This window comes from Vanellus vanellus, assembly GCF_965231255.1.
Source record: "Vanellus vanellus genome assembly, chromosome: 18".
In the NCBI taxonomy this organism is placed as follows: Eukaryota; Metazoa; Chordata; class Aves; order Charadriiformes; family Charadriidae; genus Vanellus; species Vanellus vanellus.
The window spans coordinates 8999661-9023493 of record NC_138923.1 but is presented as its reverse complement, the minus strand read 5'-3'; the positions used below and the strand labels follow the sequence as shown (position 1 = coordinate 9023493).

Here is a 23833-nt window from a genome sequence, read left to right as displayed (position 1 = left end):
AATTACCAAGTACAAATACTATCAAAGAGCTCCCTTGCAGCAGGGAACTATGGTTTTGGTGGTGAAACAGGCACTGAATGGTGAGGTAAAGAATCAGAAGCTTACAGTTAGTACCTATAGCAAAGGTCAGAAGAATTGGTACTCCAGGTTAGTGTTCCCAGTAGTCCCTGATTACTGTTAAATAGTGTTGGGTGCAGTCATGCAAGGCACTGAGTATGGCAAGTTCTCACAAAACTCATCAGTCTCACAGAGACAAATGTCTCCCTTTTCTACTTCCATCCACCCTTGTTTTCAAAAAACTCAAGTCCTACCCTGGACACCAAGAGTAGAGAAGCAAAAAATGTCAGTGTTTAGCAGCCCTGAAAACCACTCTAGTTTTGCACAAATAAGTTTTTTCTTGTCAAAGGCTATGTGCAAAGCTTCCTAGAAGGATGTATGCACCATTGTGTATTAAGGGTTAAAAATAGTGCAATGGCAAGAAATAAATACGCTGCAGGTGTTAGTTAACAAGGTACTAATTGGGTAACTGGAGGTGCAACATAAGAGACCACAGAGGCTAATCAGAAGGCTTTGGATGAATCTAGGATGCTCCTCTGAGCTTGGGGAGCAGGAAGTAAAAAGCTACTGTTGTAGTCTTGCATTTTATGGAGAAGCTGGTGTTCAGGTATCCCAGAACAGGCAGACTGTTTTATCTTGTGTGTAAAACTAATATGCCAAAATCGGTTCAGAAATTAATTTAAAGATTGTAACTATCTTTTCCTTGGTCTAAGTGGTCTTACTTTGGGCCAGGTACCTTGTGCTTGCATCACTCTGATTTGATTTCCCTGTACCTCCTAAGGTGCTTAATCAAACCAAGTCAGTCTGTGTCTGTTCAGCTACACTGTTACCTAAACTCACTGCCTTGAATAAAGAAGGTTTTAAGGATCCCTAGAATATGTTTGCTTTCCTGTTCCCTTGGAGGGTGCATCTAGGTTCTTCAAGCTCAAGTTTGCAGACCTACAGGTAGATGTGTGAGTGACTTGGATGTTCCAGGTTGAAAGTTGGTAGTGGTGAAATCTCTGGGGTCAGTTTCCCACGTGAATTGTTTTGCCTGCTCAGGCTGATGCATAATGAACATAACAATTTGGGATTAAACTGTCTTACACCATCCTGGCTGAGATAAGGAAGTATAAGGTCTAGTTGGAGACTGCCTTTGGGTTGCAGTTTTGTTGCAGTCTCCATCACCAAGCCGCTTTTGAAAGTGGATTTGCAGTGAGGATCAAACTCCAGTTTTTAACCTGTGGGTATTCACTGTGAGGTGAGTCTGCCCTGCCAGCTTGAAGGGCTTTATGATCTCGCTGTGACCCTCCTGGCTTCTCTTGTCTCTGCCCCTTTGCCTGCGCTCACCCATTTTGCTCAGCCCTCCTGTTGCGCTCTCTGTCTGTTGCTGAATGCTTTGCATTATGAGACCCCCTGTTAAGTTGCTTTTAACTCTGCCAAGTCTTACATTTCAGTCAACACAATTTTTTGTTGCAGGAGTTTGTCTTAAACTAAAATATAAATACGTTTAAAAATGTAACTTTCAGATTATGGTTCAGCTGAAAATGAGTCTTCAGAGTGAAAGGCGTATATTTTCCCAAGTGTTCATAATGAATATTCAGCTGATTACTCCCTGCCCCCTCCTTTGGAAAGCTTCAGCCTGCCAATTTTTCCCAGCCCCCATGCCTAGAGCAGCAGCAGTTTTCATTTAGGGGCTTTTTGGTCATGCTCATGATTTGGTGTCTGTGTATGTTATGGCGTTTATAAATTTATACTCTGCATATCCATGTGGATCAGGCATGTACTGGAGCGGGACAATGTGTTCAAAAGAACTGCCCTCATGCTTATGCTCTTCAGCTCTCAAATGCTTTGATACTCTTTTAGAATTGCCTTGAAAATGGGAATACAGCAGAATGATGGCAAAAAGTGCCCTGTGCTCAAAATCCAGTCCTTCCCTACACCTCTGATAGCTGACATCCAGGACACTTTTAGGCTGGGCAGAGTTCAGGTGGTCTTTGAAAGGGATTTCCTCACTCAGTCTGGCAACCTGGAACATACCATGACCAGACATGCGGCAGGTTTAGTGAACACCAGCTTGTGAAGTGCAGCTGTTCCCCTTAAGAGGACCCAGAATGTACCTTTTCCTTACTGCTCGTGTGCTCCGTGTTGCCACAGAGGCCATGTGCTCTGGGTGAAGAGTGCACTGAAGTGGCTTTTGGGTACCTGATCAAAAAAGTCAACTTGCAGGTGCCTGTGGCAGAGGGAAGCCCAAGGCACACACTGACCAAGTGTGGCATTTGGCTGTAGATGAAGATGCAACTTCAAATAATGTCTTACAAAGAGGGTACGTTCAAGAGCAGTACGGCTGTGAGTGAGTTTCTAGTTCCTGAATTCACACAGGCCTTGAAGCTGAGTGCAAAAAAAGCACTTTCTCTTGGGTTCAGTTAAGGCATATGCACAACTTTGGTTTCATCCTGAGGCAGCCACAAGCCTGGCTAAGTGGAATTTTCCTAGGCATCTGTCCTCTTGCCTGTGCAAAACCCAGTCTTGCTGTTTATATCAGGCTTCCTGAGTAATTTCAGTCCCGTTGGTCACGTTTTTCAAAAGCTAATCTTCTAGAAATAAGGTCTTCCAGTAAAACTGCCTTCACCTTATGGTTACAATAAACTGACTTATTAATTGGCATCACCGCGTGGCTGCCTGTGTAACAGGCAGCGTGGCAGCCTCTGCTGGCATATGTGTCCACAGAGAAATCCCATAACTACTTATTTTATGTTGGCACTCAAATGTTTCCCCTGGACTAATTTATTTTCCAACAGTTCTATTTTTTTTCTTTCCTTTTGTGCTGCAGCAATTGAATCATATTTGGGGTTATAACAGCATTAACAGCATTTTTTTTTTTAACTTCTGTTTGCATTTGTAGATTTGCTTCAGGATATAGACTGTGTTGGTCTGTTATTCGGGAGTGTTTGTAACAGCGCTCGTGTTTGTTGATGCTCTTATGGTGGGTGTGTTTGTAAAATTCATATTGTTTTTATTGCATACATTAGATTATTTTCCTTGTTGTTTTCAGCAGTTGACAATATTATGAAATGCACTAACCAGTGCAAACTGCATCAGGTTGTGGGTTTTCTTGATGTTTTTTTGTTTGTTTGTTTTATGCCGCTTACTACTACAGCTTGCATTGGCGGCGTTCTATTTTTATTGCGGCTCGTATTAGTTGTTGCGTAATAAATGTGAGAGCGCATTACCCAATACAAACCGCGATGTTAAAAAAAAAAAAAAAAAAAAAAGAGGGGGGTTGTGGGGGTGTAAGAGCAAGGCAGCTCCCGCAGTTGTGATTTAAAACTCGGTCTCCCGCACTACGCGTGACCCTGCGCGGGTCCCAGCAGCGGAGCCCAGGGGGTCCCGCACCTTCCCGTTCCCACTCTTCAGGGCTCTTATTGTACCTTTACAGCCCGAGAGGCGCCACGGCGGGCGGAGAGGGGAAGCCGGGATCTTCCCCGGCAATGTCCGCCCGTGGGGGGGTGAGGGGGAACCACCAGCCCCCACCTCCCTGCGTGCTTTTATCCCCTTCTCCCCCAAAAAGAACCCACGCCAGGCGTTTTCCCCGCCGTGGACGAGCGTGTTTACCCGCTGACCGGGGCATCACCCCCGCTGTTTCTGTCCCCTGCCCGCCGGTCCGGGGAGGGAGCGGGGGGCCGAGAGGGGGGGACGACACACACACACACACCTGCCGGCTTCTGGGATTTGTAGTCCGGGGACCGGCGATCGCCTCTCCCCTGGCCCGGACCGGGACTACCGTCCCCACATGGCCTTGCGCCCCGGCGCATGAGCTCTTGGGCGCCTTAGCGCATCTATTATACTGCCTTGCCGAGGATAAAAAGAAGAGCAACTGGAGGGACTATAAGGCAAACGTTGCTGGAGCTGCCGGGGCAAAGTAATCTATTTAATCTTTCCCTTTATTTGTTAGATGCTTGGGTGTGCCTTGCTAGCACTGGGACATGGTTTCTGGAGGGAGGGGGGCCGGGGAAGAAGGGGGAAGGAAAGCAAAACCCACTTGGGAAAGGCCAATGCTGATTTTTTTTTTTTTCCTTCTTTTCTCCTCCTCTCTTCTGCTTCTTCTTCTTGCGAGAGCCCCGCGTCGCTCCCCGCGGCCCCGCAGCCTTTTGTGCGCCGCGACAATGCAACAAAGCGCGGCGGGGCTGGCTGCAGCCTGGCCATTGATTTCCTCCCGGCCCCGCCGCTCCTGCCCACCCTTTTCTTCTTCTTCTTCTTCTGCCGCTTCTTCTCCATCTTCTGCTTCCCACCCCCCACCCCCCCCCCTTCTCGCCGAGCTCCCGAAGACGCCCCGGACGGGCACAGCCGTGGCCCCGCGGAGCCCCGCGCCCCCACGCGCAGGAGGGGTTTTCTTTCTTCCCCTTTTTTTTTTTTTTTTTTTTTTTTGGGGGGGGGGGTGTTGTTTTTCTTCATTTTCCCCCGTCTCTCGCTCGCTTTCCCTCGCTCGCTCTCTCTGCCCGCCATCTTTTGAAGGGGAAAATTAGGGGCGAGGAAAAGGAGGGCTGTAGGCGCCCTTTAAAAAAAAAAAAAGGCTGGGGGGGGGGGAAGACCAAAAAAAAAAAAGGTAAAAGCTGGGGAGGGACAGGACTAGACAGCAGCAAGCCCCCGCTGGCGGCGGTGCGCGGCTCCCCGGCTCGGCGGCAGCGAGCGGCGGGGCTCGGGGAGTGGAGCGGGGCTCGGCCCCTGGCCCCGGGGCGAGCGGCGGGCTGCTCCCGACCGCTCCCGGCCATTTCCCTCCGCTCCCGCCGCCGCCGGGGTCGCCGGCTTGTGAGCTGGAAAAGGTGTGAGCAGGCTGCATACGATGCCCTGAAAAGTGCGCGTTTCGTGTGTTGTCCGTGTCCGCATGCATATATTTGTGTTCATATGTATATCTACAGCTGCTTTGCTCGTGTAAATGTCGGGTGTTTACCGAACTTTCGCAAATAAATGCCTAAACTTGATATGCTTTACAGGTGTAAAAAGAAACGCAGATCACAGATTTATATATAGAAGTGTCACGCTATAAATAATGCTACCGATAATAAAATGTAAAACTTCAAACCTCGGCCGTACTTTTCCTCCGTTTGTACTACTTGTTTGCTTTTTGCACCTCCCAGGGCGCTAGGGATAGAGCATTATTTGTAGCCTGCTTGGTTTCACTTTCAAACAAAGCTGTAGTGTTCAGGTCGCAGATCTGTGCGCGTCTTTAAGCTATGTGGTTCAGTCGTGCAGGGTGTTAATAGGGAATGTGTTTCCTACAGAAACGACTTTTGACAACGTGGAGCATGCATTCTGTATGGTTGATGCTAAATATTCTGTGACAATTCTGTAGTGTGGACATACCTTTCTGTTGATGTCTTCAGGAATTTAAAGTTACTAAAATAAACTTTTTTGGATAAGCAAATACGATGGCTTCACTAATACTTCGAATGTTTATGTTTTTTTTTTTTTACATGTCAAGTTCCCTGACACTAGTAAATAGTAGGTTAGGGCATAATGCAATTAGCAAAGCACACCTGCTGTTCCTTGCTGGGAATAGAGAACCATTTTTTTAATATGCTTGTTAGTATTTTTAATGCATTTGGTATATGTGAGTGTGCTGAGCGGGTGTCTCTAAGTTAAACTGGAAATTTAGGTTTGAAGCTGAAACTGTTGTCTTTAATTCACACAGTGATAAGTCAAGATATTAGAGGACTTGGTGACTACCATATGTGCTGCAGTGAATGGGTGAGAAGTGCAGAATAAATATGTGTCCATCAAAACAAACAAGAAATCCCCAAAGCAGTCTGGTTGCTTTACAAGCGAAAAAACCTGATCTTTATTGCTTACAACTACCCAGCCACTTGAGTGTACTGTAAATGCGAAGTCCTGCCTCCTAATCTGCAGATCACAGCAGTAACTGGCTGCTGTGTGTCTTCGTTAACACAAAAGTTTAGGGAGTTCTTAGTAATACACTAGGAGGCTCCTGCTGAAACGGAGTAACTCCTGATCTCCAAGTCTTCCTTTTTGGAAAGAATAAATGCTAAGATTGTGTATTTCTTTCTCTGTAGTCCACACTGGTTAAAAATACTCACTCATGCGTGTATTTAGTGCTTTGAGACAATGCTTAATAAAAGGGTTGGGCAGAGGGTAACAGTCTTATTCAATGTTCAGCATAAGCTTGATTGCAATATTGTCTTCTATACTCACTGCCTATATAGTGCGCAGTGCTGAGACAGTAGCTATTCCAATGAAAGGCTCTTTAGTTTTAGTGACCTATGCATGCAGAGTTTAAATTAAGAAAGAATGCATGTGCAATGTAAAGTGTCTGAGGTTTGTTCTTCAAACTCACTTTGGAGTGTTAGCTCCATTAACTTCAAATAAAACCCAGGCTCCATTGCTTCTGGAAATAAAACTTCTGTTATTTAAGCACAGACGTGCTTTAGAAAACTGTAGTTCTTGTCATTTAAAAAATATTTAAAATAAAAGCATATTGAAGAAGTCTGATGTTGCAGCTTGGTAAGCATGCTAGGCAGCTCTTACTCTAGAGCATGCTAGTGCTCTCTGGCTGTCTCTAAAGACGACCAGTTTTGTTAGTGTCTGCAAACGCGGGTATTTCAGTAGGCTTTGTAGCTGGTGTTTCTTTGCAGTGTTGTAACTGCACTGGGTACAGTGACTTAAATCACAGTTCTTAAAAATCCTGCAAAATGCTTCTTTCCTCAGTTAAGAACCTTGTGTTTAAAACTTTATCCTTCAGTCATATCCTGAAATGGTAGGGAGTCTAATGGAGGTTCTTGGTAGCCACAAACGATGTCTGTAGGCCAGGAATCCAGCCTGCCTGACCTGAGGGTCTCATAGAATCATAGAATGGTTTGGGTTGGAAGGGACCTTAAAGACCATCTAGTTCCAACCCTCTGCCTTGGGCAAGGATACCTCCCACCAGCCCAGGTTGCTCAAAGCCCTGTCCAACCTGGCCTTGGACACTTCCAGGGATGGGGCAGCCACAGCTTCTCTGGGCAACCTGGGCCGGTGCCTCACCACCGTCACAGTAAAGATTTCCTTCCTACTGTCTAATCTAAATCTAAGTCTTTTTCCCCACCGAGCCTCGTTGAGCTGAAGGCGGTGCACACAGATAAAGCAGTTTGCCCTGGTGAAGGTTGGGGCTTCCCATAGCTTTTATAGACGCGTCTTTTAATTGGTACAAGTTCCGAAATATGCTGTTTAATATTATTTACCTCTTAACTTTTTTGGGGGGGGACACTTGTGCAGTGAGTTGTTGGTTTCTATCCAAGCCCTGCTGCACTCCTAGAATCTGGTTCTTTCTCCCTGGAGTAATCTGGGGGCCTGATCGCTCTCGTTGACAGCACAAACAACTCGGGAGTCAAATCCCTCTCCTCAGCAGCAGCTGAGTGATGTAGTGAGGTCTCACGTTTCAAAGGCTTAATTACTTTTACAAAATGTATTACTCTCTGTCTGCTTTGGTAAGCTATCAGGTGCTTTCAGCGCAGGCAGAACTACACTTTGCTAAATAAATGAACAAAAAGTGTTTTGCATCTCAGTGTTGTTGATTGTTTCTCTTTAATCCTGGTTGCTATTTCTTTGCTAATTTGCAAAATTCATTAATCCACAGTGGGTTTCCCAGTCATTACCATGAACCGTGTGTTTTGTTTTGTTGTGTGTGTTGGTTTTGTTTTGTTGTTTGTTTGTTTTTTTTTTTTTTAAATTGCCACATTATTCTCTAGTAATAGCCCAGAACACCATTGTAAGCAATAGAGTTCTGGGAATTAGGAAGGAGCCATTGTTTGCTGCGCTGCTCAGTGATCTGTCAGGACATTTTGGAAGGATGTGTGTATCTTGAGCTTTTCACTTCACAGTATCTTACTGCGACATTAATGTGTTTTTTGTCAATCGTTAGTGCTTGGAGATGAACAACTTTCTTTGTGTCACGCAAACTCTTTAACCCACTTGTTGCTAAAGACAATATTTGAAAGATTTAAATTCTTCTGGAGAGCAGTGTGGAAATTAACCATAATGTGCCGCTTTTTCTACTAGTCCTTATTCCTTCTCCCATTCTTACTGATAAGATACTGACTGAAGAAACACTCGCCTCTATTTTGGATTCCTTTCGCGCCTTTCCAGGCCTCAGTCTCTTTCCAGCTTGAGTCTGATAAGTAGACACCATCACGTCTGGAAGTATGAATAACCTGGGCAGAGGGAGAAGATTTCTTTGTCTCACTCCTTTGCTGGGACCAGGGCTCAACGTTCTCTTCTTCACCAGCGATGCAACAGCACAGACAATCTGAGGTGAAATTTCTCTGCGTGGAGCACCAATCTGGAACAAAATGCCATGGCTGAACTGATTAAATTTAGCTTCAAACTTTGAGATTTAGACTTGGTTCTGATTGACATCAGTCTGCTTTGGGAATGTTAGTGTTTGTTCCTCTCTTTCCTTTAAAAAGAGAGAGGCAGAGACAGAAAAGGATTGTGGTTTTCCTTTCTGGCCTTGAGAGCTGTTCCACTCTTGAAGTTTACACTTGGACCACTTTACCCACACAGCCACACTGATATCCTTGCAGAGGATTTCATGCGCTGACACAAATATATGAGCAGAGATGCACTTCGTGTGACTGACTCGCCTGTCGTAACCAAACCCAACCTGAAGTGAAGGAAAGGCACATTTTTCATTGTGTAACTTTGTCTTTTCAACTGCTCAACCTGTCATTGTGTAACTATGGAGGGTGCCTGGTTGGGGGTCTCACTTTCTCACAACCCACCAATATGGCCATGCTGAGATAAATCTGTTTTCTGAAACTGCACTGGTCAATGGGTTTGGCTATAAGCAAGTGCGTAGTTTGCAGTACTGTGCTGTTTTGCTGGGAGGGGACGTAGGATGTAGCAGCCTTTTTGCTTACCAAGGCTGGTTTGGGAACTGTGCTGTACTGTGGGTATAGTGAAAGTGATAGGCTGAGCACGTGTGTGTTCTGTACTGTATGTGCAAGAATTGTGAGCGGGTATAACGGAGAATGCAGTTCCTTATTGGAAGGCATTGCCTTTTTGCAGCTTCTTTGTTGGTGCGACAGTTCTGTGTAACGCTATTTTGCAGACCATAAAGTGCAGCTCGTGAAAATGCCATGTGAAAGAGGGTATGCTTCCCCAAGTTTTTGCTGAAGTAAGTGCTTGTCTGAGTGTGGGTACTATGCATCATCCCGTGTGCTGAAAGCCTGTTCCTTTCCTGGACAGGAATAAGCCACATGGGAATAAATTAAGATACTTGTGTCCACACTGTTGTGGTCATACTTCCTTTGACTTGAGCTTCATCCATATGCAGGAGCTTTGAGAGAGGCTTAGGGCTTGTGTGTTCTCATTGCGCAGGAAGCTAAGCCGTGGGTGCTCTCAGCAGGAGCTGTGCGTGGGGAAGCTTAGCTCCTCCTGCTAGGAGCCTGTTGGTCTGTCCGGAGCAGTCGGTGGAGAGAACAGTATTCCTCTGGGTGCGCAGAGGGGACCACCTTCCTCCCTTGGGTGTGTTAGGCGGTAGGGAGCACCTTCCCCTCTTCCCCTGAATTAGCAGCCTCTGCTCCCTGCATAGGGAGGGGTTATAGACTCCAAGATCCATATTTTTCCCTTTCTCACAGACCGTTGGGGAGTTTAAATCAGATGCATAAACTCAGGCAGTGGGAACTGCGCTGATGCCCTCTCAGAGAGCAACAGCAGCTTTAGCTATCACAGTTTATTCACACCTTAGCTGACCTGCAACTTCCTTGCATAGCTGAGCAAATTTATGGACCTACCCAACCTTAGCAAAATCAGCGAGGCACTTTTCACCTAAAATAGTAGGCTGCACAGAGCCTTTTGCACTTGTTTGGCTATGTTTTTCTTTAAGTTAACACATTGAGTTATTCTGGAATGACATGCTTGTTCAAAGACAAGGCACTTAAATTGGTTTGGAAACAGATAAAGCTAAGTTGGTGCAGCCTGTTTAGGGGAACACAAATAGGGGATGAGTGGTGGTCACAAACAGAAGGGCTGCTGCAGCGTAAGAAGTTGCTGCTCCTCTGTCAGCTAAGCTGCAATCATTAACTTGGTGGGTGGGTGTACATACTCTGCCCCATTACCAAGTGTAACATTACAGTGGCTCAGCTAACAAGTAGTATATTTATGTCATGGTAATTCAATCTCTTTCATTTCATTCTTCGTCCCCTTAAACTGACTTGATTGTCATATATTGATTTAGGTAGACTTTGCTTGGGAAACTTGAAGTGCTGTAGCTGTAAACCCAGAGCATGATTTAAACCAGTGGCAACTCATCTGTTCTTACTACACTTGTAATGCTTTTTGTCCTAAACCAAATCTGTTCTTTTTCAAAATAGTAACTTTAATCATTTTAATACATAAAAATAAATGTAAAAATTCTGTAGGAGAAAGCGTTGGAGCACAAGAAGTGCACAAGGGGGGGTCCATTGATGAAGGAAGGTATTTTCTCTAATGAATCACTTTGATGGTTCTGCTGCGTACTGTGAAATGCTTCTAACAAGTTAACATACGGATCTGTGTCTGTTTATTAGAAGTCTGTCTTGTCTGTCGATGCTTGCATGGAGCAGCCCGTAAGGATAACATCTGTAGCGCTTGTAAATGATATTAATAATGTTGATATATAGCTATGCGGCACTGGTGTTGTAAGGGAGCATTGAAGTGTAGATTATTAGGTACACAGAGCAGAAAACAATCCTTTAAATAGGTAATATGTACAAATTGAATGCAATTTGCAAGGGCTCTGTATTTTATACTGTGCTCGGAATACTTTTCATATTTAGTTTTCATTAAGAGGAGGTAATCTTCCTGTTACATGTAGCCTCTTAAATTCAGTTGTGAGTGGAATTTGGCTGTATCTAAACCCTCCTCCCTAACAGGTGTCATGAAGGTTCTCTTGTGTGTTGTGGTTTATCTTTTAGAAACGTGTTTAAAGAGTGCTGCAGGATGGGGAATGGGATAAAGCAGATGGCAGTTTTAGCTTTGCAGTTTCTTCAAATGACAGTTAGCATTGTACTTAGTAAAGAACAGTTAAGTGTTTCCAGAAACTTAAGTTATGGTATTTGAACACCTTGTAAATATAGGTTCCTCTGTGTTTGCTTTTCTCCTTTAAAATTTGGTATAACTGTAACACTGAGAAGGAATTAATGTATAAATGCATGGGAAAAGACTGATGACTTGTAGACTAATGACTTGTAACTAATTGTAGATGGTAGTGGAAATAGTCATATCCCCATTTTACAAGTGGGGAACTCACAAGCCTACAATATGGGTTGTCAAGAACTGAGCTGACGTGTCAGCATCCTGTTTTGTAGCTGTATTTTTTGTAATTCTTTGCAGGTATAGCAGAAGCTTGGAGATGCTCTGCCCAGCAGGGAAGTGTTTGAGCTCTTGTTTTTTTGTTTTTGTTTTTTACCTTTTCTTCAAAATGCTTTGTGTCCAATAATATCTTTTTATTTGGAAATGAAAGTGCAGAAGATGAAACAATAATGACAAAACCTGTTGTGGAAAGACTAGGTGTAATTTATTCACTATATGCTGAATCAAACTGAGTGAGTTTGAGTTTTTTTTCTTATACTGTAAAAGTATGCACAGCATCATAGGCTGATTAAAAAGGGGAAGGGCAGACTCTCTTTTTCAGAACACATACGTTTAACTGTGCAGATCATATCCTTTAGAAAGCAGAAAAAGAGAACCCTGCAAGGGTGTAGATGTGCAGTAACCCCATTAGGAGTTCTGAAGCCTGTGCAGATGTTGCCATGTTACACTTTAATGGGTGTACCTAAATGTTTCTGTTGTACAGGTATCATCTGAAACTTGTGTCAGTGCCAGAGTGTTGGGTTTTTTTTTAAACAATTTGATTGAAATATGGTTTGCTGACCTGAAATTGGCAAAACTGATTTCTGGAATCACAGGATGAGTCGGCAGTGGTATCATGTGTTGGATGAGTCCTGCTTTGGAGAAGTTTGGCTGTAAAGTACAGGGGGGGAACTGAGGGGAATTCGGAGACAGAGCCTTGAAGGAGGAGGTGGGTTGTGGTACTGACCTGCACTGTGATTATTTTTAGTTTTTCTTTTTTTAAGACCATTACATCTTGCCAATTTGTGCCTCTTTCTTGGCCTGTCTAGACTGCTGACTCCTTAGGGCAGAGACTCTCTGCATGCTGCGCTGTGCTTGGTCCCAGTCAGGACAGTGGAGCCTCTTGGTCATAGCGCAATGGGTTTCTAGGCACATCCAGATGAAACATGGTTAAGTTGAGGTGTTTAACCTGTCAATTCATTGCTCTAGCAATTAGTCAGGCTCCAGCTTTTATTCCATCTCCCCATTCCACTCGCAATGTCTGATCATGGGCAGAGGCTGGAGTCTTATACAATGTGTACTGTCCTCATACAGTGGTGCATGGTGGTCCTTTTGGTGTGTTGCTGCATGGCAGTAATAACAGTGACCAAGCCTGGATGAACCACATCAGGGCTTCTCTCCCCCTGCTCTAGTCTGTAGTTCAGAAAAGTAGGTTGGGTGTGTATGATGCAGCATGTAACAGCAGCCTGTGGTCAATCACATTTTCAAACTGCATGAAATGGGAAGCTTTAACTTCCTATCTCCTCACTCTATTCATTCCTCCTTTCTTTTCCTGACTTTTCTCTACGTTTTGCTTTCTCCCACAGGGTGTAGGTTAGCTGACCTTTTCCTGTTCCAGTTTATCTGCTCAGTAGTATTTGTATCTGTTTCTTTCTACCAGTTTTGCTTCCTGAGGGAAAGTAAGCAAAAGGAACCCTAGACTGACTTCTGTTGAAGCCAATGCATATCAGGGTAAGACTGTTCAGCATCATTGTCCAGTACTGAAATGATTAACAGCTTCACTCTGTTTGCTTGTCTCTTTGATGGTGCGTCCAAGATGGACCTGTTGCTCCTGGACTTTTAGATGTATGTTTTCTTCTTAGCAGCTCTCAGCAAGTGAGATTTTCCTCCTTTGTTCCTTGTGAGCTGTGGCAGTATTGCCTGATGGCTGGGCAAGCAGGAATCCAAAGATCCCCTGACACTGAATCTGTTACAACATCAGGCTGTCACAGGGTTTCAGTCTCCCTCTTACAGAGCAGTTGGGAATGCTGACATGAAGGATGCTAATAAAGGGTGACCGCGGTTCAAACCCAAGTGAGCAAATGAATTTGTAGTTCTGATTGGTTTTGAAGTGTGGACTTGAATGCATAACCAAAGGTGCGTAGAGGTGGAACAGTAGATTCTGTCCAACGCTGAAGTTTCAAGTGGTAATACTATCAGAATAATTAAGAGGTGGAATAACAAAGAAGGCATCCAGTAGACAGCATTTATTCCAATTCTGAATTTGCAGAATTGGCCAGTCTGAAGAAACTGTGGCGGAGTCTGTAGAGTCTTTCGCTATGCCCATCAGCAAGGTTTGGATTTGGGATCATCAGACTTTTTCCCCCTCCTTGGTCAACTATCATGTAAACACAGAGATTCCTCTTCTTGACTAGGCTGCAATTTACCTTTGTGTGGTGCTTTAGGAAACATGATGAAAGAGAACAAGATCTCCATGCTCTTCCACACCTTACACTTGTGCAATAGGACTTCTCTAACTGGGATCACATTCTGCAGCAATCCTGCAGTGAGAGGATGTATCTTCAGGGCTGGGTGGCAATGACTAGATCAGCTGTCATAGCTATTGTAACTGCTACAATGGGAGCATCCACAAATCTGATCAGTCTGAATAGACTCTCCAGCCCCAGATATCTAGCACCTTTGTAATTTTTTCTCTCCCTAATGGAGAGCTAGAGAAGGGGTTGACCAAGGTAGAGGGGCCAAAAAGTGTGGAGAGCAGTGGGTTTGTTTCTGTCTTTTCCTAAACCTCCCTTAGTAGGAGATTTATCTTGATTGATCAATTAGTTGTATCTTGTAGGTGGCAAGTCTGCAAAACCCTCTGTGGAGAAGTGCTGAGCCACAGAAACTGTGCAACTTGCCGAGAGGGGAAAGTTGCTTAGCACTTTGCAGGATGGGGCTTGAAGTGGTTACTGAATCACAGAGGACTGAGTTGCTGTCTGTGTTGTGGTTTATACCATACTTCCAATGTGCCTTCAGCCATGTTCCTGCCTCCCCTAGGTCCTGTCCCATCTCCCCCGCCCCCATCCTTCTTGCTCCTGACATGTTGGGATCTCTTACGGCATGTGGCTAAGTGCCGGCACCTTCCCAGCGCTTCCTCTTTGCCTAATGTCCAGGGCTGCAGGGCTTCTGCTGCATATGGGCTTTTGGGGGATTGCAGTAACCTTACAAGTGCTAGAAATTGCCAAATAAGCATTCAGTGTGTTACAGTGCACTAGATGAGAGAGTGTATCCTTAGAAGCAGGTTCACCTTCTCTTCTTTCTCTGTAAACCCTGACTGCCTGCTGTCTGGCTTCTCTCTGGCTCTTCCCCTGATGGTGAGATATTGTGGGTTCAACCCTGTGGGTCATGCGAGGTAATTTCATTGCATCTCCACCTTTCCCCTCTAGGAAGAAATGGCATGAGCAGACTCTGCCCAGGCATGTGATTCTCCCAAACACTTTCCTTTCTGTGCCAAATCTCTGTTATGAAAGTGAAGGCTGAAACAGCCATAAAGGTATATTTGGTGTATCTTGTTTTAAGGGGCACAACCACTGTTTCCCTGTGAAGCACCTAACCATTCCCATTCTGTTGATTTGACTCTGTCTTCCCAGAGCGTTGATGTGTGAGCCACCAGCTGCTTTACTTGCTTTGAAACCTGTTCATAGGTGCTTATTTCCACTGCTACAACTAAGCGTTTGTTAACATTTTCATTATAGGTCAGCCAGTTAATTTGCTGAAGTACTTCCTGGAAGTTTTTTTGCAAGTGCAGTTCACTTTGTTTCAGAAATCTCAGTCTGATCCTTACTGCATGGTGTCCTGTTCACTCTCAGGGTGATAAGACCTATGTTTATAGCTGATGCCAAGGCATGGTATGCAGAGATGCTCTTGCTTATACTTATTGTTATAACAGCCAAGGCCAGCTAACTTTGTTATGTGTCCCGTTGGAGGGTTGGAAGCAGAAAAGCACAGAGAGGTCCCACCTGCGGGGAGGAGCAGACAGGACAGGTGACCCAAACCTGACCAACAGGGGATTCCATCCCATCTGTCTCATGCTTGGTATAAAAGCTGAGGGATCAAAGGGTCAGCCCTCTTTCTTCAATGGTGGTTGTCCAAGGAGGACTCTGTTCATTTGCCTTTGGTCCCGATCGTGAATGCAGGTCTGGAATCCAGTTCCTGTTTGTCACTGAGTCCAGTCTGGGACTTCCCCAGTGCCAGCCAGTGATGTGGTTGTCATCCTGGGAGCTTGATAGGGCTTTGTATATATTTTATTATTTCATTTTTTATTTTATTATTAATATTTCATTAAGTAGTTTAGTTCCTTCTAAATTTCTAAGTCTCCCTCTCTTTGGAGAGGTAGGGAAGAGCATCTGTCATTCTGCCTGAGTGGCTGATCCAGCCCAAACCACAACACAGAGTCAGGTCTCAAAGCTGACTGAACTCCAGTCAGGAATCCAACACAAAGTACGCTCTTTAACCACTCGCACTTTTCCTTCCTCCTGTAGCCTTGTTAACAAAGCTGTGTGTAACTCCAGAGCTTGCAAAAAACCAACATATGTCCAAGTTAAAATTTGCATCTATGTTTTCAGAGGACCTCAAAAAGTAGGGCTGCAAGAAATGTCCAGAGGTCATTCTGTCCTTCTCCCCACTCTAGAACAAGGTCAACCATACCTAATCCATTACTGAGTCTGGTTATTTAAACTGTTCTCAAAAGCAAATTCAAAGCCTTGAAAATGAATTTGTTATAGTGTGAAACATCACTCCCTGCACTTGGAACTGCAGCCTTTTAGAAAGCAGTTGAGCCCCATATGATTTGCGTGTTGCAGGAGGTATGTGACATGCATCTAAATTCTTGCTCAGACTTGATCAGAAGGTGCTTTCTGTGGCATTAGCAACTCGATTGAGAGAAATACTCTGGCCTGTAATTATCAGAAAGACCATCGTTTTATTTGAGGTGCCTAGAATAGTGCTTATAAAAGTCCCAGTGCTTTTATAGTCTAGCTAAAGTGACTTTTGGGTATCCCTGGGTTTGAAAGCATGATGTGAGACATCTTAAAGCATCCTGATTTGCAGGGAGCATGAAGTATGCATCAGAACTGGAGGCCCTTGAAATTACCAGTTACTTCTGGTTGATTCTTATCTACTGGTTAGGCACTCACAGGCTCCTTACTGAGGAAACACCTGCTCTTATAATAGCCAAGGAGAGACCAAGGGTGGGAAATCCATCTGCATAATCTGATGAGCATTAAACTAACCAAGTCAAAAGCCAAGGAACTGACTTAATCTTCTGTGATCTTTTTCCCTCCCTCATGCAGAGGTAAGTTAAGGACACAGTTGCATCTCCCGTTCTTGGGATGTTACTGAGCCTGTGCTCAAAATAATATGCATGAAAAGCAAATCTCTGATATGTGGAATTAATGATACGGGAGACAATGAGGACAGCTGAATGGACTTTCAGAGTGCAAAGCTGCAGTGTGCCATAAGGGCACTCGAGCCAAATTCCCATTTCCTGCAGTGAAGCCAGGTGCAAATGCTTCATCCCCAGGTCTTGAGGGGGTGGCATATTGTATATAGCGTGTGTGTGTGTCTGCCAGGGTAGTGTTGGCTGGTAAAGCACCTTGTCTGTCCTCAGGTCTTGGTCTCAAATTGCACACCCCTCGTGTTTGAAGAGAACATCCCTGCTGACATGGAGTTAGTAGGTAGTGAAAGTTGCCTGAATGTCAATTCCTGTGTGGGGCTGTGAAGGGAATGGAAGGCAGAGTAGGAGCAAATGGAGGACATCCACCAGCTTTGTTTCCTTCTGAGGAGCCTGGAGGAGTGGTGGTGTAGCCCTTACTTTCTGCAGCCATAGAATGAAATGGGTGCAACCCTCAATTAATAATCTTATCTCACTTCAAGGTTGTGGTGAGGTGGTGTAGTAGTGCAGTAAACCTCTCCTGCAGTTGTAAGAAAGTCTGGGCAAGATGATCATGGGCCTGCTGCTTCTCTGAGATATGGGGAGTAGCATATGGTGGCACAAGCTTCCAGCTATTGCTGCTGTCATGAAAAAGGGACCGAACGTCTGCTTTGGTGGCTGCAAGGAGCCTAAGCGGGGGAGTAATGCTTGGAGCAGCAGTGTGAGGATGCCTGCTCCAGCTGCCCTGCTGTCTCAGCGTGGTTCTGACTGCTGGCTCCATCCTACCTTCAGAAAGGCTCAATTGCTGCCTTTCATGCCTGCCAGAGCAGCACAGCTTCGGAGGTGCTCTTTCTCTGACAGGCTGACTAACAGAACCGGGGCCAGGCACTGCCTGGGGTTCAGGGCTCTGCTGCATCCTTGCTGGGTGGCCCCAAGCAGGTCACTTCACCACGGTGTGAAGTGTGAGTTGTGAGCGCCAGCTCTTCGAGGTAGGAACAGGGTCTTACTATGTGTCTGCAAAGTGCTAAGTAATGAGGGACCCTAGTCTCTGCACAGCCTCCATGTGCTACTGTAATGTAAATAATAATGTGGAGATAAAGATGAGGTCAAGGAACATCTCTTAAACTTGATAATTTTCCCTGATGGGAAGATTTATATTGCTGTTTCTGGCTGGGCTGGAATTGCGCCAGTTTTTGATCAGTGTCCAAGTAACCACTCAGAAATACTATACTGGGGGGAGGGGGAGGGAAGTTGCTGGGCTCACATGCTAACATAAAGCTTGCTACCTTCTAATTTTGCAATCAAAACAAATACCATCCTGTACTGTGCGAACAGCAGCAAGGCAGTGAGCCATCCGTTGAGTGTTCGGCGCTGCCAAAGGAAGTGGCAGAACCGTTAGCTGAAGCAGCAGGCTTACTGGCACAGTGCACATTTCATGGGGCTTCATAGCTTCTTTTAAAATAGTCTCCACCACTGCAGACAGTCTGTGGGCTGCATCAGCTGAGTAAAATGTTATCCTGCGAGTACAGGGAATTATTAACATGTTTTCTCCATGCCAACTGTCTCTCCACTGACTGACCCATGCAAGCAACTCAATGAAAGAAAAGTTAAAAAAAAAAATCCTTCCAACCCAGCTGGGTTTTTTTGATGACTAGTTTGGCTGAGGGATGAGCCAAACCCTGTAGCTTTGCTGGATGCCACAATGAGGTTGCAACTTAGCACAAAAGACAGGCTTAAACTCCAGAGAAGCAAGATTTATTTGAGAGTTTGGTTTTGTGCTTTGCTTTTAATTATTGTCTCAGACTGGAATGAGTAAGAAGGAGGAGAAATGCACAGTGTGGGAAGCAGTGTATGCTCTTCATGCGTGACAGCAAAAGGGTGTACTTTAAATTTGTAATATCAGAACTGTACATGTACAGCCAGAAAAATCAAGAACAGCTTCTGTTACTTGAACATTACAGGGCTGAGGAACAAGATAAGTAGTAATTTCAAAATTTAAACTTGAGAAGTTATTACTGTGGGGCTAAAAGAAGTCCAACCTTAGGTCCTCTCTGGAAGATGCATGTGGTATCTGTGCAAAGGTGGGTTTTGGCAGTCTTCATTCCAGGCTTGTGCAGTGATGTCCTGGTTCACAGCTGGGCTCCCTGATAGTTTAAATAATTATTGATACTAATACAATTTCAGGAGATGCTGAAGTGCTTAGACTAGAGCTCTGTATTTTGAGTCTACTTGTAGTTATGGGACAATTTGTGTAAGCTTGCTTGTTTTTTGTGTGTGAGGCTACTTAACTGTTGTGTTGGATGAGTTGTATGGTAAGTCGGGATGTCAGATGGTCGTGTGTCTGGTTTTCCTCATTTGATAAATGGGATCTGACAACTGATTTCTCAGGCAGGATCATGGCCTCTCCGAATTCCATGTCATACATTTTTGGACGTTTCCAAAGCATTTGCACCCTCAGCTTCCAGATTCCTCATAATCCTGCTTTTTACGTTCTTAAAAATAATATTATTTGGAAACTTTAGAAGTACAGGACTGGATGTAGAAAAAAATATTTAGTTTTAAAAATTAAGGTGTGATCTGATACCAAAGCAGCTTCCCCAGCAAATGATGAGAAAGCTGATGGACCAAGGGTTAAGAGGATGCAGTGAGGCACATGCACATTACAGCTGCATTTATGCCAGGAACAGATACTTCCAGTGGTGCTGAGAGAGCCCAGGTAGATATTCCTGTCTTCCAGCTGCAGGATCCAGTGTTTAAATGACAGTGCTGCTAAGAGGTTTGAGGTTTGTAGCCACTTTTGGTTGTAATAACCAATGAGTTGGAGCACGCAAGTTAAAGAGGATCAGCTGCCAGAGGACTAGCTGAGTTGGCTGTCATGATTCTGCCCCTCCTACTTTTGGTAATGTTCTTAATTAAAATCCTTTTTGAGTTGTGTCACTGATGACTGTTACATGTTTCTCTTGTGTGGACTATACAAGCCTTGTTTAAGCTTGATGATCAAAATGTGCACATGAAGATGCAGTGCGTGTCCCAGAGAGTTTGCAGGCTGACTGGGTGGAGCAAATGAAGACAGAAAGGAACTATTGCTATCACCATGGCACAGATGAGGAGCTGGGGTGTGAAGATACTGAACACCTTGGCTAAGGTCAGAGAGGGAGTTTGGGAAAGGTAGGAGCTAGATCTGTGGTTTTTGAATTACAGTTCTGGTATTTAATAAAAATTTCTTAAAAAAAATCCTTAGCAAACGCAGTTTGACAGGTAGAAGGAAATCAGGAAATTCAAATGAAAAGAGAAAAGTATTTAACCTTAGGTTATTTAAAGGGAAGACTTAAGTTACACTGCATAGTTTCAAACTTGTGACTGAAACACTCTATAGCAGTAGGAATTGCTCTCTGTGGGTGTTTTATTTCCTGTCAATCCTTGCATTGGATTCAGTTTGTTAATCAAGAAAACAGCAAAGTGTTTCAACGGTGGTCACCAGGGGCCTGCAGTCAGCATTGCACACACTCAGATGATGGCCTTGGGGTCTGAAATCCATGCAGAGAGCTGCCCAGAACAAGACTGAGTGAAAATTCCCGATTACCTTGTTTTTCTTCTTTTTAATTCTTTGTCTGTTCCCCCCCCCCCCTTAATCTGAAGATTGCATTTTGCAGTATTTTTGCTGCTGCTTTGAGCTGATGGAACATCAGGAGAGAATGTTCCAAATCTGAAATCCCAAGTAACCATCCTAGTTTTGAAATTCCTTGCCCAGAGGATGCCGGCATCCCTCTTGGCTGCTGGGTGATCACCCTGCAGCACGACCAGCATGATCAGATGAGAGGGCTGGGGAACAGAGACTAGTCCTGTTTGACCTACTAAGCTGGGGTCTTGAGTTTTCAAAGAATGGATACGAAAGTCTTGATTCTGGATCTATACTTGTGCCATATATATGGCACAAGAAAGTCCTACTGTCATCTCTCCTTTTTCTTCCATCCTTGAAATATAATGTGTCTTGTGAATGGACAGGAGCAGAGTCATAACTGGTCTTATCTGTTCCCTGCACACATAAGCATACACAAACATATGGATTTGTTTTAGGTTTTTAACAATTTAATTTTCCATAGAAGCACTATAAAAAATTAACTATACAGTTAACTCTAAAGAAATAAAACATATCTGGTTTCTGGAGCCAGCAACACCTGTGAGTCAGCCAAACTGGCCCATGGCAAGGTGTGCCAAGCAGCCACAGCACCCAGAGCCCTCAGGTGTCCCTGATGGGTGGCACCTGGAGCACTGGCCACTTTATGGTGTGGTTCCCTGTGCCACAACATCACCGGGGTGCCAGGGTGTTCTCCCAGTTACAGAGCTGCTGGGGCAGCAGCTGGCCCCCAGAATGCTGTCCTGGTTTGAGGTAAAACAGGACCAGTTTTGTTCAGTAACTGTACTTTTTAGCTCAGCTTCTTCTAACTACTGAAATTAACAGCATATTGTGCAGACACTGTTCACTCTCAGGGTGATAAGACCTATGTTTATAGCTGATGCCAAGGCATGGTATGCAGAGATGCTCTTGTTTATACTTATTGTTATAACAGCCAAGGCCAGCTAACTTTGTTATGTGTCCCGTTGGAGGGTTGGAAGCAGAAAAGCACAGAGAGGTCCCACCTGCGGGGACGAGCAGACAGGACAGGTGACCCAAACCTGACCAACAGGGGATTCCATCCCATCTGTCTCATGCTTGGTATAAAAGCTGAGGGATCAAAGGGTCAGCCCTCTTTCTTCAATGGTGGTTGTCCAAGGAGGACTCTGTTCATTTGCCTTTGGTCCCGATCGTGAATGCAGGTCTGGAATCCAGTTCCTGTTCGTCACTGAGTCCAGTCTGGGACTTCCCCAGTGCCAGCCAGTGATGTGGTTGTCATCCTGGGAGCTTGATACAGTTTTGTGTATATTTTATTATTTCCCTTTTTATTTTATTAATGTGTCATTAAGTAGTTTAGTTCCTTCTAAACTCATAAGTCTCTCTCTCTTTGAAGAGTGGTAGGGACGAGCATCCGTCGTTTTCATAGTGGCTGGTTCGGTCCAAACCACAACAAATGCAAATGCCTCTGCTACCTGGGCAACCCTGAGAAGACCAATATTTAAATATCCCTCTCTGCTGCAGATCTGTTTATGTTTGTTTTGTACACACCTGTTTTTGTAAAAATCCCCCATATTACATATGTGTTTACTTTTTGCCGTCATCTAATCAGCAACTCAGAGGGTAAGTTGATGTTCTATATTTAGTCCAGATATTCAGTAGAGATGATTAGGGATATATCAAAGAAGAGGTGGGTTTTTTCCCCTAGGATTTCTTAATGCTCTCTCCTTCTCCTGTATTACTGCAGCTTCTGTCCCTGCTCATGTTTGTCTGTGCAACCAAGAAGCATATGTCAGCAAGAGTATTTGTGTGGCTTTCTGAACATATTTGAAATAATTTGCCTCTAGAAAGTGATTGTGGTCTGTTTGCTATGAGAAGAGTAGCTGCAGTCCTGATGTGAATTGAAATATCAAATGTTATGGAAGATGACATAGCAAAGCTGTTTACCATATGGTATACAAGACACAGTGATACTGGACCATTTTTTTCCTTAGAGTTTGCTGGGAAAAGAATAGAATACAGTAATGCAATTTGTGTCATCTTCTGCATTTCATATGTGCCTTTAAGAGAGAGCATGACAGTGCTCTCTTAGCCAGGTTATGGGATATTGGTATAATATTAATTATTATTTATATTGAGCCTGAGACTCCCATACAAAACTAAGGGCTCAGTCAGGTACCTGTAGTAAGGCTAATAGTAAGACATTTATGAGATTCGAAGTTCAGGTCACTTCAAGTTAGGATGTTTCTGGTGACACCTTTCATTCACAACTGTTCACAACTCTGCCCTTTCTTCTATTTGTCTGGATCAAGGTCCTCTGACAGCTGTTGTGCACTCTTGATTATGGGATTTTAGATTAACCATTGCACAAGTGCAGACTTGTAAGCTGACTTGGTGCCAGCAAGCATGGGTCTAGAGACAGTGCAGTTAAGTTTACGTGGAGCTGCAAGCAATGGATTTACTAGCTTGGATCAGCACATTCGTAGGAATCTCTGCATTACATCCTAACTGTATTCCCCAACAGTGTTTTTATGCTAGTCCATGGGTTTTCTTTGCACGAAGATGCTCTCTGAGCCAGGTACAGCAAGAACTAGTCCTGTGAAACTTAGTGGCTTTCTGCAGGCTGTGAATTTGGGAATTGCTGTTCCACTGTCTTTTGGGTCTTGAACTGTCCCCATCATCAAGATAAAGTGTGTTACAAGGGAACAAAGCAGATGGGGCAAAAACCCTGAGTTAAGACACTCCTGCTGTTGATTGAACATGCCTACTTCAAGTAAGTATTTACGCATTGTCCTCTTCCTCTCATTTGATCTAGGTTGTATGGTTGGACCCTGGAAATGGGATGTCAGTCCCGTTCAGGGAGCATAAAGGAAGAAAGAAAATCTCCCAGTTGCTGCTGCTGTGACAGCGAGTGAGAGCAAGAGCAGGAAAATGTCGACAGTCACATCAGCAATCCAGGCTCCTCAGGGCCCTGTGAATCCCCCGCCTCCGGAGGTCACTAATCCTAATAAGCCTGGCCGGAAGACCAACCAATTGCAATATATGCAAAATGTTGTGGTAAAGACCTTGTGGAAGCATCAGTTTGCTTGGCCTTTCTACCAACCTGTTGATGCAATTAAATTGAATTTGCCGGTATGTATCTATCATCTTCTGCTCGGTATTCTGTTCTTAGAAAGCTTTGTGTTGGTGAGATCAGTTTTCTGATCACTAGATCAGAATGGTTAGGTTGCTTCTAGGGATTTCCTTGAATGCTCTTAGACTCGCTGAATTAGAAGATGATGTCTTTCAGAGATAGAGAGGTGTGGCTCTCTGAAGGAAAAAACTACTTCTCACTTAGTGAGGGAGGAGAAGAGCACACAGGCAAGCTGTCTTAGAGCATCTGAAGAGCAGTGCGTTGTTTGTGGCTCTCCTCTGGTTACTTTTAAGTGTCTTCACCCCTTATCCCGCCTCTGTCCAACTTGAGTGAGAGCCTTGGAGCCTATGCTTTTGTGAGCATTTGGCATTGGGCTCAATGTAACTTGCATTTCCGATAGGCTTTCCTCGATTTGCCACTGACTTCAGTGTTGAGGAAGATAGGAGAAGCTAATTACCAAGGATACTCTGGAGCAAGATATTTTCAAATGCTGTACTGGAAGTAGAAATAACAGAACAGTTGGATTTACCCATCT

At 44.4% G+C, this 23833-nt stretch overlaps 1 protein-coding gene across 2 annotated transcripts in view; it reads left to right on the top strand.

Annotated features, from left to right (window-relative positions):
• The first annotated feature begins 3902 nt into the window (after positions 1-3902).
• Positions 3903-23833, top strand: part of BRD3 (bromodomain containing 3) — a 38691-nt gene continuing 18760 nt past the window's right edge. For both annotated transcript variants that reach the window (XM_082492483.1, XM_082492482.1), the window contains exons 1-2: positions 3903-3958; positions 22981-23297. In XM_082492483.1, the coding sequence (XP_082348609.1) occupies positions 23097-23297 (201 nt within the window). In that variant the 5' untranslated portion in view covers positions 3903-3958; positions 22981-23096. The remainder of the gene's footprint in view (positions 3959-22980; positions 23298-23833) is intronic.